Source organism: Gopherus evgoodei, chromosome 2, assembly GCF_007399415.2.
Source record: "Gopherus evgoodei ecotype Sinaloan lineage chromosome 2, rGopEvg1_v1.p, whole genome shotgun sequence".
Taxonomy (NCBI): Eukaryota; Metazoa; Chordata; order Testudines; family Testudinidae; genus Gopherus; species Gopherus evgoodei.
The window spans coordinates 164691902-164706033 of record NC_044323.1 but is presented as its reverse complement, the minus strand read 5'-3'; the positions used below and the strand labels follow the sequence as shown (position 1 = coordinate 164706033).

Sequence of the window (14132 nt, the reverse complement as noted above, 5' to 3'; positions counted from 1 at the left end):
CCAGCCCCACCCCAGAACCTGGAACCCCAGTTGGCACCCTCACCTCCACACACACCCCAGGCCTCTGCCCTCACCCCTTATCCCCAGTCCCACCCCAGAGCCCACACCCCCAGCTGTAGCCCTCACTCCCCCACACCCCAACACTCTGCCCCAGCCCTGAGCCCCGTACTACACTCCGAACCCCTCGCCCCTACCCCTGCCACATGAATTTTGTTATGTGCACCAATATGGAGGTGATGTGTCACACATCATCTCCATATTAGTGCACATAACAAAATTCCTTCCACACAAGTGGGAAAAATTAGAGGGAACACTGGTTGAAACTCTGACAAAGTAACCCATCTATCACAACTGCAGCAAGTGGTGACAGGGCAGCACCCCCTAAAAACCACTAGTTGTCTAACTGCTAGTGGTAGGAAATTGGGACATTACCCAGTTTGTGATGCTACAGCCCTATCCTAGCCTTCCCCCTCGCTGAGCCAGTTTTGTGCCCTGCAGGTAGTCACTATAGTGTAACAGTGCCATTGTCATAAACATATAGTTAAGGGTTAATTCCTCTTTTACCTGTAAAGGGTTAAGAAGCTCACATAACCTAGTTGATATCTGACCAGAAGGACCAATAAGGGGACAAGATACTTTAAAAATCTGGAAGGGGGAAAAAGCCTTTTGTCTGTGTTGTGTGTGTGCTTTTGCCAGAGACAGTGAAAGAAGGAGCCACCATAGGGTAGCCATGTCAAGGTTCCCTCCCGACTCTGAACTTTAGGGTGCAGATGTGAGGACCTGCATAAAAGACCCCCTAAGCTTATTTTTACCAGTTTAGGTTAACAGTATGCTGCCACCACCAAGCGTTAACCAAATGTTTAGGGAGAGCCACTTGGGAGATATTTGGGGGAAGGCAGAGTTCCAAGTCCCTAACCCCACTTTCCTGGGCAGGCTTGAGAATAGTCCTCCCCAAGCCCTTACACCCCTTTCCCTGGGAAGGCTTGGGAATAGCCCCTCACCACTTAGTCCTGGTGAACACAGATACAAACCCTTGGATCTTAAAATAATGAAGACTCAATCAGGTTCTTAAAAGAAGAATTTTAATTAAAGATAAAAGGTAAAAGGAATCTCTCTGTGAGATTAGAGTGAAAGAATTTCACAGATAATCAGATTCAAAACACAGAGGGTTTCCCTCTGGGCAAAACTTTAAAGTTACACAAAGAACCCAAATTTATCCTCCCTCTTAGTTGCAAAAGAACTCACAAATAAGACAATAAAAGTAACCTATCACCTTCCTTCCCTACATACTCACTCCCTGTAGGAGTGGGATGGCTCCTCCTTCCTCTGCCTCCAGCACTTAACACGGCTCAGAGTGATCTCAGCTCTTAGCGCGTCTGTGACTCCAGCTGGTCGTAGCAGCACCTCAGTGCTAGTGCATCAGTAGCCCACACTAGATGACGCGCGCCCCGCAATGGCTGATGGGAGATGAAGGCCAACAGAAACACTACTCCTCCCGTCGTGCCGCGCGCCCCGCAATGACTGATGGGAGAAAAAGGCCGAGAGAAACACTACCCCTCCCATGGTGCTGCAGGCTTCGAGCTTGCTGATAAAAGACGTTGCCAAATTACCCACAATGCACTGCGGCGCGTCCCTTCTCCCCAGCGTGTGGGCCTGGGGTAGGAGGAGTCCGCGGCTAACTGCCCCGCCCCCCCGGTCCCTAGGAACCGGAAGTTTCCTCGTCGCTCCCATCGTCCCGTCTGCACTCGTAGCTGCCGGCTGGCCGGGCCGGGCCGAGCTGGGGCGGCCATGAGCAAGCGGAAGGCGCCGCAGGAGAGCCCCAATGCGGGGATCACAGACTTCCTGAGCGGTGGGTTGGCTGCTGACGTTCTGCGCGTGTGAGGGGCTGGCTGAGGCCGCTGGCCCCGAGCCGCTCTCGCCCGACAAGGGGCCACCCGGTGTCCCGGACTGGCCCGAATTTGATGGTGCCCAGAACCGCCCCACACACCTGCCAAGGCTCTGGGAGGGAGTTTGGTGGAGGAGGAAGTCTGGGGTGCAGGCTCTGGGGGGGAGGGGTGTGGCTGCAGATGAGGGGTTTGGGGTCTGGGAGGGGTTCAGGGCGAGAATAGGAGTAGGGGAGGTGAGGGCTCTGGCTGGGACTGGGGGGTTGGGGTGTTAGGCCCAGGGCGGGGGCAGAGGGTTAGGGTGTAGGGGAGGTGAGGGCTCTGGCTGGGACTGGGGGGTTGGGGTGTTAGGCCCAGGGCGGGGGCAGAGGGTTAGGGTGTAGGGGGGGTGAGGGCTCTGGCTGGGACTGGGGATAAGGTGTGTGGGGTGCCGGAGGGGCTCGGGTTGAGGGTGCAGTGGGGGGTGAAAGCTCTGGCTGGGGGTGGGGCAGAGCTGGGGATGAGTTTGCGGTGCAGGCCGGCTGCTCCAGGACAGGCCAGAGAGGAGGACTCCCTCAGCCCTTTCCCTGCTGGCAGCAGCGAGCTCTGGGGGAGGAACCCCCTTTTCCTGTCCCCACAGCAGCACACTCACCCTCGCCACTGTCACCCCATGTGCTCCTAGGGCCTCTCTGAGGTCCAGGAATCTCCCTCGCCTCCCCCGTGGTGGGTGTCGGGGGTGCTGTGTGTGCTTCCTTCCCTGCTGTTGATCCTGACTGTAGCCTCACTGGGGGTGAGGGATGTGGGGCTGCCTCCTTGCCCAGCATGGGGCAGGAGCAGTGACTGCAGGTGGGAGGGGCCTGTGCTGGTGGAGGGTCCTGCCAGAAAAGGGAAGGGTCTGAGGTGGAAGGGTAGGCTCAGAGTCAGTCTACCCTGGCAGTCGAGATGGGGGCACTAGAACCCTGCGGCTGCAGTTGCTGCAGGGAGGCAGCATGGAGCTACAGGGAAGAGGCCAGGGGAGGCGCGTGGGGGTGCTCCTCCAACTCCAATATTGGTAGAGCTGGGCTCTGAATATTGCTGGTGCCCGGGCATCGCATGGGAATATAACTCGTTGCCTGTGGTAGCCTGGTAACGTTAACCCGCCCGCGCTTGAGTGAGAACTGGTTCGGAGTGAGCGGTCAGACCCAAATGCGTGTAAGAAATGTCTCTGTGTCTCTTTTCATTGCCCCCGGGGCCGCAGAACTGGCAAACTATGAGAAGAATGTGAACCGAGCTATCCACAAGTACAATGCGTACAGGTAGGTGCGCCAGTGAGCGGTGCGGGTATCACCATGTTCTCCCAACCCTCCCTGCTCTCAGCGCAGAGAGAGGGCCGCGGTGTCCCCTCTCTTGGGTGCCATGGGAAACTGCTCCAGGCCCAGTCTTACTCAACAGGGATTGGTAACTGGTTAAAATATAGGAAACAAAGGGTAGGAATAAATGGTCCGTTTTCAGCATGGAGAGAGGTAAATAGTGGTGTCCCCCAGGGGTCTGTCCTGGGACCAGTCCTATTCAACATATTCATAAATTATCTGGAAAAAGGGGTAAACAGTGAGGTAGCAAACTTCAGATGATACAAAACTACTCAACATAGTTAAGTCCCAGGCAGACTGGGAAGAGCTATAAAAGGACTTCACAAAACTTGGTGACTGGGCTACGAAATGACAGATTAAATTGAACGTTGATAAATGCAAAGTAATGCATGTTGGAAAGCATAATCCCAACTATGCCTATAAAATGATGGGGTCTAAATTAGCTGTTACCACTCAAGAATGAGATCTTGGAGTCATTGTGGATAGTTCTCTGAAAACATCCATTCAATGTGCAGTCAAAAAAGTGAACAGATTGTTGGGAATCATGGTATACCCACATTTTGAACACTGCATGCAGATGTGGTTGCCCCATCTCAAAGAAGACCTATTAGACTTGGAAAAGGTTCAGAAAAGGGCAACAAGAATGATTAGGGGTAAGGAATGATTTCAGTATGAAGAGATATTAATAAGACTGGGACTTTTCAGCTTGGACAAGAGATGACTAAGGGGGTATATGATAGAAGTCTATAAAACCATGACTGGTGTGGAGAAAATATATAAGGAAGTATTATTTACTCCTTCTCATAACACATGAACTAGGGGGCCACCAAATGAAATTAGTAGACTGTTGGTTTAAAACAAACAAAGTATTTTTTTCTCACAATTCACAGTCAACCTGTGGAACTCCTTGACAGAGGATATTGTGAAGGCCAAGACTATACCAGGATTCAAAAAAGAACTAGATAAGTTCATGGAGAATAGGTCCATCAATGGCTATTAGTCACGATGGATAGGGATGTGTCCCTAGCCTCTGTTTGCCAGAAGCTGGCAATGGGTGACGGGATGGATCAGTTGGTGATTAGCTATTCTGTTCCTTCCCTCTGGAACACCTGATGTTGGCCACTGTCGGAAGACAGGATACTGGTCTAGATGAATCTTTGATCTGACTCAGTATGGCCGTTCTTATGTTCTAAATTTAAGCTAGGCTCAGGGTCTCGGCCAGATTCTAATTTGATTAACTGTGTTCTGCAATCTTAAAATTCCAATTCAGCCAGATACTTCATTATGCACCTAAGAAAAGATGTACAACTTTTTTGGAAATTTAGATGGCATTTTAAAAAAAAAGGTGGGGTTTTTTTCTGCCTGTTCTCCCCTCCCCTTCGCCGCCGCACCCCCCCCCCAAAATTGAAATATCTATGGTAATTACTTATTGAAACTAAAATTTCATTTTTGAAGAATGAGAAATGCATTCTGTATAAGTTAGTTAGCATATAAAGTGCTGTTTGGTATATTGATGAAATAGGTGTAAATTATTTAGTTTTGATTTGAATAATAAATATGTATTTTTGTCTATTGGCAAATAGGAAAAAAAGAAAAGCTTGAAACTAGAAGACATCACTATTGTTGTAAGCCAAAAGGAAAGTTTATATCCTTTAGGCTCAGAAATAGTATGTAAATAGACCTGACTTTATTATGCAGATACAGGAGAAACTTGTGTTTCCAGAGAGAGAGCTTGGAAAATGACTGTTCTTATAATGTAGGTAACAGAGCGTGATATTTAAGGATCAACAGTAAATTCAGGTAGATATCCGAACTTTATAGTAGTAACAACACCACCAGATTCTTTAATAGTGTATTATCATCAATATACAGTAAGTGTCAAAATAGTAGACAAAGCTAGCCCTTCTATGAACCTGTGTAATATAATTTAAATAGTTACTAATGTATTCTTGGAAATACTAGCCTCAGTCAAGCTTTTCCTTCTTTCCTTTCTCTTTCACTGTTCATTTTGAGAGAAACTATTTCACAAGTTTCTTTTCATATTTTTCAATTTTCCTAAGCTGGCCCTGAAGGGGGAATGGAAAAAATCCCACCCCCAAAAATATCTGAGGTGGCTAACCAGAGAAGTAGTTTTTGTAAAGTACTTCTGAATAACAGGCTCTTTTGTAAATTTAAGTTAGCATTGCTGTTTACCTTATTTATAAAAGTCCTTATGTGAGCCCCTTATGTTAAAGTACATAATTGTTACTTACTGCTTTGAGGAAATTGATATTCAGGTCGCTGTACGATAAGCCTTTTTTTTTTTTTTTTGGTGAGGTCTCGTATTCCTGGTGCATGAGAAATAGGGGGTAGTTTATACAGATGCCACTGCTCCAGGGTGGAACCACACACAGTGCACTGTAATGAGAGTATATGCAAAATGTTTGTCTTGTCATTTGATACTGTTCACTGAAAGCTGGAAAGTGAATGGAATTTCTTTTTTTTGTGTGTGTGTATATATATATATAGAAAAGCAGCTTCTGTAATATCCAAGTATCCAAGCAAGATAAAAAGTGGAGCTGAAGCAAAGAAGCTGGTAAGCTGTAAAACAGATGTTTTATCAGAGTTCCTATCATCCACACGATTAAATTCCATTTTTGTGTTAATATTTTAGTGCATTATAATATACATTATCATAGTTGTAATTGAGGAGACTCAAAGATATGCTTTTTCCTGCTTTTCTCAGACTTTAGAGGTTTAAATTTAGCGCAGGAACTGTAAATTTTGCTAAAAGCCCATTTTGAAATTTCACTGTAAAACAGGGAAAATTAGAGTCTGCTTCTGTTGCTCATAATGCTGCTGCTTACAATTATGAACATTAGCAAAGTATTGTCTTGTAAGTTTGTGTTTCTGTTTTGCAAATTTCTGAATTTAGTTTTGTAGTTTATCCATAATGTCTGTGATGCTAGTTATCCTGAAGGTAAAGTTTCATTGACTTGTTGGTTCTGTTTCTTTTTTAGGAAGGAGTAGGGACTAAAATCGCTGAGAAGATTGATGAGTTTTTATCCACTGGAAAACTACGTAAGCTTGAAAAGGTGAACCTCTTTGACCTTCTTCTCTGCGGGCATTTTTTTTTTCTATACCTTCCCAGGTCTCCTGCTAACTCCATGCAACTGCTTTACTGCTTCAGGAGAGACTGAGGCCATGCAGGGGGGAGATGCACGTAGACTGCCAGGGGAGTAGAAAGAAGGAAATGGGTATCTAAAAACAAAAAATCCTGAAAAAAAATTGTACATCTCTGGAAATATTACAGGATATGATCAGTTTGCCTTCCTGCCTGTTCTGTCCACCAAATTGATGAAGTGGGTTCTCATGGAAGTTTGGTTTTAGCCAAGGCCACCTACCTTAGTCTGGACAGACATGTAGAAAGCTTCCTGCACACGGCTTTTCCCAGTGCACCTTAGTCCTGGCCTGCAGCACCCCTCTTGTTCTAAATTTGGGCTCCCATCCTTCTGCCAGAGGATCTAAAACCTGACCAAGTCTCTCTTATGTACTTATTCCCAACATATAGAATTTGCTTCAGTATATAGAAGGGTTCAGACAATGGCTTTAAAAATGTGGTTGTAAATCTGAATAGACATGTCAGCAAAAACTAAAAAGGACTTTTATCCCTCCACTAAAAAAGGAACCAGCCTCACTTAGAGCCTTATAACATCCCTCTGAGTATCAAACTCTCTTCTCTGAAACCAAAGAAGGAAGCAAATTCTAGAGCCAAGGGCTTGGCACTGAAAACCACCTGTCCAGGTTCTTTCTGAGTGGATCTAAACAATCATGACACGAGTCTCTGATGTGTAGGTAGTAGGTCAGATCTAAAAAGACTACAGCAACTTTCAAGTGCAATAACTCACTGAGTTACTTTATGTTCCTGTGACTTTTCAAGTGAGTTAGAGAACAGTCTCTCTTCTCCAGATTCGACAGGATGATACAAGCTCATCTATCAATTTCCTGACCCGAGTTAGTGGCATAGGGTAAGAATTTTTTTGTATGGTTCTATCTACTTGTAGAGTTATTAACAGCAGTGTAGAAATTGAGGGTTTGAAGAAAGAATATGGAGATTGAGTTGGCAGCGGGACATCCAAACTGAGACGTTAGAGATTCAAGACTGAGCCCAGGGGAAATGTACATTGGGGAAATGACAGTGAAGAGATGGGAGCGGAAGCCATGGAAGTGGATGAGATCACCAGCTTATAACAGAGAGAGGGGAAAGAGGTGCAGACAAAAGACAGAGCCTTGAGAGATACTGATGAGCTGGAACGGAGAGGGGGAGTGACTTCCAAAAGGAATGTGAAGGAGCTACTGAAGAGGTAGGAGGAAATCGAGTTGATGACAACAACCCACTTTAGCCTTTCCATAGGCAACTTTTTAAAGTGGGTAACATTGTTCTCATGCATGTAGGGAAACCAAGGCGCAGAAAAGTTAAGTGACTTGTCCAAAGCCCCTGTTAAAGCTGGGAATAGAACCCAGGTCTCCTGACTCCCATCCTCTTCCTCCATTTCCTGGTCCATGCAAGCAGTGTATGCCAAGTTGAGGGAGAATGTGAGAATGAATGTAAGAAATGGCTTTGGTACTGGAGAACTAATTGCCTGATTATAAACTTTGTTGTAATCTGTTAGTAAATTCTGGTGTAATGTGCTACTGTTTGATATAACATTTTCTGCTGGAGAGGTTTCACTGTGTCAATTTGGTTAAGAAGTGCCTTGAATCTTTGCAGTCCTTCTGCAGCTAGGAAGTTTGTGGATGAAGGGATAAAGACATTGGAAGGTGAGTGTACCATACTGATTTCAGAGCCCTTGATTGGAAGAATGTGAAAAGGTTATGACTCAAGTTGTGAAAAACTGCTCGCTGCATAAATGACAGCAGTTATACAATTAAGGATAGGCATTCAGCATTCCAAAACTTGAGTCAGTGCAGGGAAGAAAGGCACCAGATAAATTTTCAGATGGGGATTCTCCCAAAATATGGGGAAAGGGAAAGTGACTTGGTTTGAAGAAACAGGCTTTTTCAATTTTTTCTTCTAGTGCTGCAAACTCTGAAGTGCATGGCTTTGGTAGTACCTATGTGCTTACGTTGCATACGTTTGATTCCACTGACACTACATCCATCCCTTTCTTTTCGTTCAGCACCCAAGAGCTGGATGTACGCTACATTCATACATTTTAAGATAAAAAGAGACCACTGCAATCATCTCATCTGATTACCTGCATAGCACAGGCTATAGAACTTTTCTGAAATAAATCCAGTTTGAACTAGAGCATGTTACATAGAAAACATCTGGTCATGATTTAAAAATTGCCATTGATGGAGAATCCGCCTCAACCCTTGATAAACAGTTGATATGGTTAATGGTCTTCACTGTTAAAGCTACCATATTTGTTAAGTCTCTCAGTGTGACAACTCATTTACTCTTGAAACCTCATACTTTTTGGAGATTCTTACACATGATTGGAATGTTACTGGTGTGATGGAATGGGGAATTACTTGAAGATAGGATTGCTGCCTGTTGTGGATGCTCGGTGGTTGTTGTTAAAACTGCCATTTTATTTTAAGGTCTTCTACTTTGATGGATACTTTAATTGCAACTTAAATATTTTTGCCTGGGAAAGTAAAGATGTTTTTTGGGACAAAGGCTACTAGATAAGACCCTTTCCTTCCCAGGTTGTCCAGCCTTTCTCACCTTCTTGCTCGTTCTCGTGTTAGACCACCACTGCCCCTCTTAATTTCTCCTTGGCAATTTTAAAATCAAGATCAGATCTTTCTTTAAAAGATGTGATTTGGTTCAAAAGGAATTACGTTGGGGAAGTTCTGTGGGCTGTTATACAGGAGGTCAGACTAGATGATCACAATAGTCCCTTCTGGCCTTGGCATTTGTGATGCCATAAATTATATACAGTAACTCCTCACTTAACATTATAGTTATGTTCCTGAAAAATGCAACTTTAAGTGAAATGATGTTAAATGAATGCAATTTTCCCATAAGATTTAATGTAAATGCAGAGGGTTAAGTTCAAAGGAATTTTTGGGGGGGCAGACAAGGCATTATATACTGTACAGTACTGTACTTTACTCTGTTTGGGAAGTGCCCCTGGCTTACCCCACACAGGCACAGCCCACTGCAGGCAAGGACACTAGGAAGCCCCTTTGCAGCAGCGGCAGCGTCGGCAGCTTCCCTGGAGAAGAACAGACACCAACTTTGCTGGGGGATGCTCCAGGCCTGCCTCTTCCTGTCCCTGCTCCCCTCCACTTCCCACTCCACCTCCTCTCTGGAGCACGCCGCATCCCTGCTTCTCCCCCCGCCCCTCCCCAAGTCCTAAGTGCTGCCAAACAGCTATTCGGTGGTGGGGGAAGCACTGGGAGGGGGAGGAGAGGAACTTGTGGAATGCTCATTTGTAAAGTCGCTGCTCTTTCACAGAATCTTACAAGCAGTGGACAGAGCAGGCAGCCAAACGACGTTATAAGGGAGCATTGCACAACTTTAAATGAGCACATTCCCTAACTGAGCAGCAACATAACTTCGAAACAATGTTAAGCGGGAGGACCTTGAATGAGGAGTTACGGTATTGTGGCCCATAAAGTGTGCGGAAACTGATTTTGGTAACTAGCTGTGCCAACAAACTGCTCCAAAACCAGTTCAAGTTACCATTCTTGCCAACAGACTAAAACAAATGTGGGGATTCTAGGCCAGGCCATTTTGGAGATATATCAAACTGGGAAACAATCCTGGATTGGTGCTTCCTTCCTTTTTTGAGCCTCATATTTTATCTTCACATAAGATCACACCTTGTCTGTCAGTGCAGCCCTTGGACTGTGGTAACTTGCCTCAGAGGCCACTTCAGTCTGGGATGGTCCAAATCAAAAGACCACCTTCTGCTTCAGCTGTTCCAATACAGCTGAAGGTTTGGCCCTTTATAAATGTAGAAATCAACAAGTATGCACTGAGCACGGTATTAAACATTACAATGACTACTCCTTACTGATTTTTTTTAGGTTCACTATTTCCTAAGACAGTTTTGCTCAGTGACTAGAACTGACTTCTTAGGTGCAACTAAGTGGGACTTTTCATCTGTGAGGAGTTGGGGGTTGTATGTGGATTTTGCAGGGGATGGGTTTTGTGGTGGGGTTTTTTTGTTTGTGTTTTGAGGGATTAAAGAGCCCCAGTCTAGCCAGAGTAGAGTTCTCCCCTGAGCAGGCTTTTTGCTAGCCATTTTACACTGCCCTGCATTGCCCTTGCTGCAAACGCTGGCATAAGGGATGTGTCCTGGCATAGGGGCGTGGGTTTAGTAGATGCTACTGCATTCATTCTGTGAGCCATAGGGCAGCCTCCTCATAATTTACAAGCACAACAAAAACTCTTATTCTTTGTGTTTCTCTTTATAGTTGCTGTTGAGTTAAATCATCTTTACAATACATCTTTACAATAAATATCTATTTGCTAAAGTTATTTTCCTCCTCCTGAGTACTTTTTCTGTCATTCTACTTCTTCCAGATCTGAAGAAAAATGAACACAAGCTAAATCATCATCAGCGAATTGGGCTAAAGTAAGACAGTTTCATTTTCATGAACATAGTTACTTGGCTTCTGTAAAAATTCCTCCAGAGGCCAGTACACTCTTTAAGATTATAGCAACCATAAGTAGCACACTTAATACGTAAGATCCAGTTCCATCCCCTGTTCTTCCCTTTTCTCAGTTGCTCATAACTTACCCAAACAAATTTTGGGGGGGATGAAATTAGCTGTGCTTGGTTGCAGTCCAAAGATGCATTGTTTTAGAAAGGTTTAGTCAGCTCAGCCTATCCAGTTTTGAGTTATTAAAGGTGGTGAAAAAAACAGGCTTTTCCTCTCAGGTTCTGATTGAAATGTTGTATCTGGATCACTGAGAGTCTAAATTCTAGAAAAATTGATGGTTTGGATTGCCTCTCTGACCACTGGCTAAGGAAAGCTTTCTGTTTGCTGCTGCTGAGTCGGTTCTTAAAACCATGAAGTTCTTGTCCCCTTTGGAAGGCTGCAGAAGAAATTCTTGATACAGTATTCCTGTATGATAGCAGTACTTCCTCTCCTCTCTGAAATCTGTTTTAATGGTGGTGAAAGGGAGAACCTGCGGTGATGGGAATTTCTGAGGTGTCTGAGACTAGCAAAAGGAACCTGTGATCATTGGCTTGCTATCGTTGTCTAGGTTATTAGTTTCTAATCAATCAGTTTAATGTAAAATGTATGGAGTTTTATCTAATGTTTGCTTGGTTAAATTTTAAATATATTGCCTTACCCATAGTCATTCAATTTCTTTTTTATTTGTACAGATATTTTGAAGACTTCGAGCAAAGAATACCTAGAGAAGAGATGTTACAGATGCAGGTAAGATATAATCTTCCTCAACCAAGTAAGGCAATGAGAACAAATGAAGAGGGTGTTGTCAGTAGCTACCGATGTGGTGCTCTGCTCTTGTTCAATGATAACGGTGGGCTGTGTGCTGCCCCAGCTCTGCACAGATAGCTGACAAAGCAGACCCCTAGAGAACCCCCAGTGAGCACAGACTCTAGTAATGTACGGAGGAACCCGAGCCAGGTTTATTGTCAAACGAAGCACAGTAATAGTTTCCTGTAGACTGTACAAGACATACTACGAATTTGTGCTCCCTGGCAATGGACCAGCTCAGTCAGTGGCGAGATTTTCCACTGCACCCTAGGCCAGACAAAGATGCGCACTCCGGAACCTACTTTTATACAGTTACAGGACAGATTACTCATCCCTACTGAGGTATTGAAGTACAGCCCTTTGACTCATTGGGGGCTGTCTCCTCCTTTGATCATGTTGTTTCTATCCATCATGCTGTCCTTTTGACCTTGTCGTTAAGATGCACCTGCTTCTAGCAGCCCTCTTCTTGCCATCTTCTGTGAGTGTGGCCTGCCTCTGGCTCACAGCCCAGCTTTTGCTTAGCAGTGCCTGGAAGTACGTTGCTTTGGGCTTCAGGTCTCAGACTGGGCCTCTGACACAAGAGGTTATGTTTCAGGGCCTCATCTTACTACAGAGGGCAGCTCAAATGATTTGATCTTGCTCTTTTTTTTTCTCAACAGGAAATTGTATTGAAAGAGGTTAAAAAACTGGACCCCGAATATATTGCTACAGTCTGTGGCAGTTTCAGGCGAGGTTGGTACTCCACTATGCCTTCACATTTACATCATGGTTCTGGGAGTCAAAACTTACTGACAAATGTCTGAACTGTGAACCTTAAGGGTTTTTTTTAATTTGTACTGATGTGCATAGTCCTTAATGCAAAATGTTACACTGACCAGATGGAGTAAACTTGCTTCTTGCTTTTTGCTTAGACTGACTAGTTCAGTTTGTACATGTAAGGCTATGGGTGCGATATAAAAAGAAGTGGAGTAGGATGCTGCAAATTGTAAAACCAAAGAATAGTTTCCTTTAAATTTTCCTTTTCCTCAAAACTCTCGCATCTGCTCTGGAGGCTTTCTTATTACTGATGTGCAGACATAGCATAACAGAACCTTGCTAATTCACACAAATAATAAACACCTATTGAAAATTACTTCCTATTTTGCAAATTTCAGTAAGTGAACCAACTCAATTAAAAAATCAATGCTCAAATTTCATAAAATGTGATATGTTCACTTATTTTGGCATCTGTAGTTTAATCTTTTATGATTACTTCTACTAATGTAGTATGAAGCATGAGAAACCTCACTACTTTAGTCTATTAATTATTTGCTGAGCAGTGTGAGGTCGACAGTAATTTTTTGTGTGAATTATATGTGAGGTCCTCCAGCTTAAAAAATAAAAACTTTATAAATGTTATTGTCCATAATCAGCCACTGTTCACACCAGTAGTAAAAACTCTAGCACTCGAATGAAGAAAAACTCAAGTCTTCATTAGTCTATGTCATGTTCCCCAGTTAAATTTTATTTTAAATACACATATGCCAGATGTAGATTTGGTACAAAATAGTTGTTAAGCCGTTTAGAAGTTGGTCTTATTCAAAATTGTGTTTATTAAATAACAGTGATCTGTCTTTAAACACCATAACACTATGTAAACATTAAGAATAAGAGGCACAGAGATGATACTTTGCTTTGTGATCAAGTAGTCAAATTACTAACTTGGCTGGTTGGCTTCTGTGGAGTGAGTTGGTGATCTCGGCTCAGTATCCAATGAAGAGTATCCACATCACACAAGCTGCCACCAAATTGGTACTAATTGGTAAATGCTTGACAGTTTCATCAGAGTCCCATGAAAATTAATCCACTTCTTAGTTCTGTTGGAGTCTCCTATCATAGTCAACATATGAGAGTCAGTTTGTTTCAGTGTGTTGTCTTGCACAAACATAAACTGATGAGGGATCCGCAGATGCAGCCGCATGTTAAACTGACATCACTGCATGTTTTTTTAACCAAAGCCTACTTTCTTTTCTCATGTTTCCCTTTAACTTTTTCTCTTCTGCTATTCTCGATGGCTTTAATTGCAGACCAACAGGTCTGCTGCAATCCTAGTTTCTCAGCACCAGCAACTTCCCATGTGTTCAGGTTGACATAGCCAGCTTTTAAGTGAGCTTTCAGAGTGTCATGTCATTTTCACTGGCCTCCCAGTATAGGTGCTCCTGTTTTCAGTGGTCCTTAAAATATGACTTTGGGGAGTTGTGTAGCATGTACAAGGTGACCAGCCCAGCAAAATTGCACCTGCCAGATTAGGAATTCAGTGCTAGTTATGTAGCACTGGTCCAGAACTTCAGTATTTGGTGTCCTGTCCAACCATTTGATTTTACAGATGAGATGCATACAGCACACATGAAAACTCTTTAGTTGCATCAAGTGTGTCCATGTTTCACTCCTGTGGAGAAGAGTGCTTAACATAATTGCATGGTAGACAGTAATC

The 14132-nt window shown here is 43.9% G+C and overlaps 1 protein-coding gene across 8 annotated transcripts in view; it reads left to right on the top strand.

Annotated features, from left to right (window-relative positions):
• Window positions 1-1672: 1672 nt before the first annotated feature.
• POLB (DNA polymerase beta) overlaps window positions 1673-14132 on the top strand; it is a 35025-nt gene continuing 22565 nt past the window's right edge. For 4 of the 8 annotated variants that reach the window (XR_003999019.1, XR_003999018.1, XM_030552223.1 and 1 more), the window contains exons 1-9: window positions 1673-1849; window positions 3100-3157; window positions 5720-5786; window positions 6211-6285; window positions 7160-7218; window positions 7962-8011; window positions 10734-10785; window positions 11545-11599; window positions 12319-12391. Coding sequence is in view for 4 of the 8 variants with exons in the window: in XM_030552223.1 (XP_030408083.1) it covers window positions 1789-1849; window positions 3100-3157; window positions 5720-5786; window positions 6211-6285; window positions 7160-7218; window positions 7962-8011; window positions 10734-10785; window positions 11545-11599; window positions 12319-12391 (550 nt within the window). In the remaining 4 variants the exon portion in view is untranslated. The remainder of the gene's footprint in view (window positions 1850-3099; window positions 3158-5719; window positions 5787-6210; window positions 6286-7159; window positions 7219-7961; window positions 8012-10733; window positions 10786-11544; window positions 11600-12318; window positions 12392-14132) is intronic. The other 4 variants (XR_003999016.1, XR_003999017.1, XM_030552220.1 and 1 more) reach the window with 2 other exon arrangements.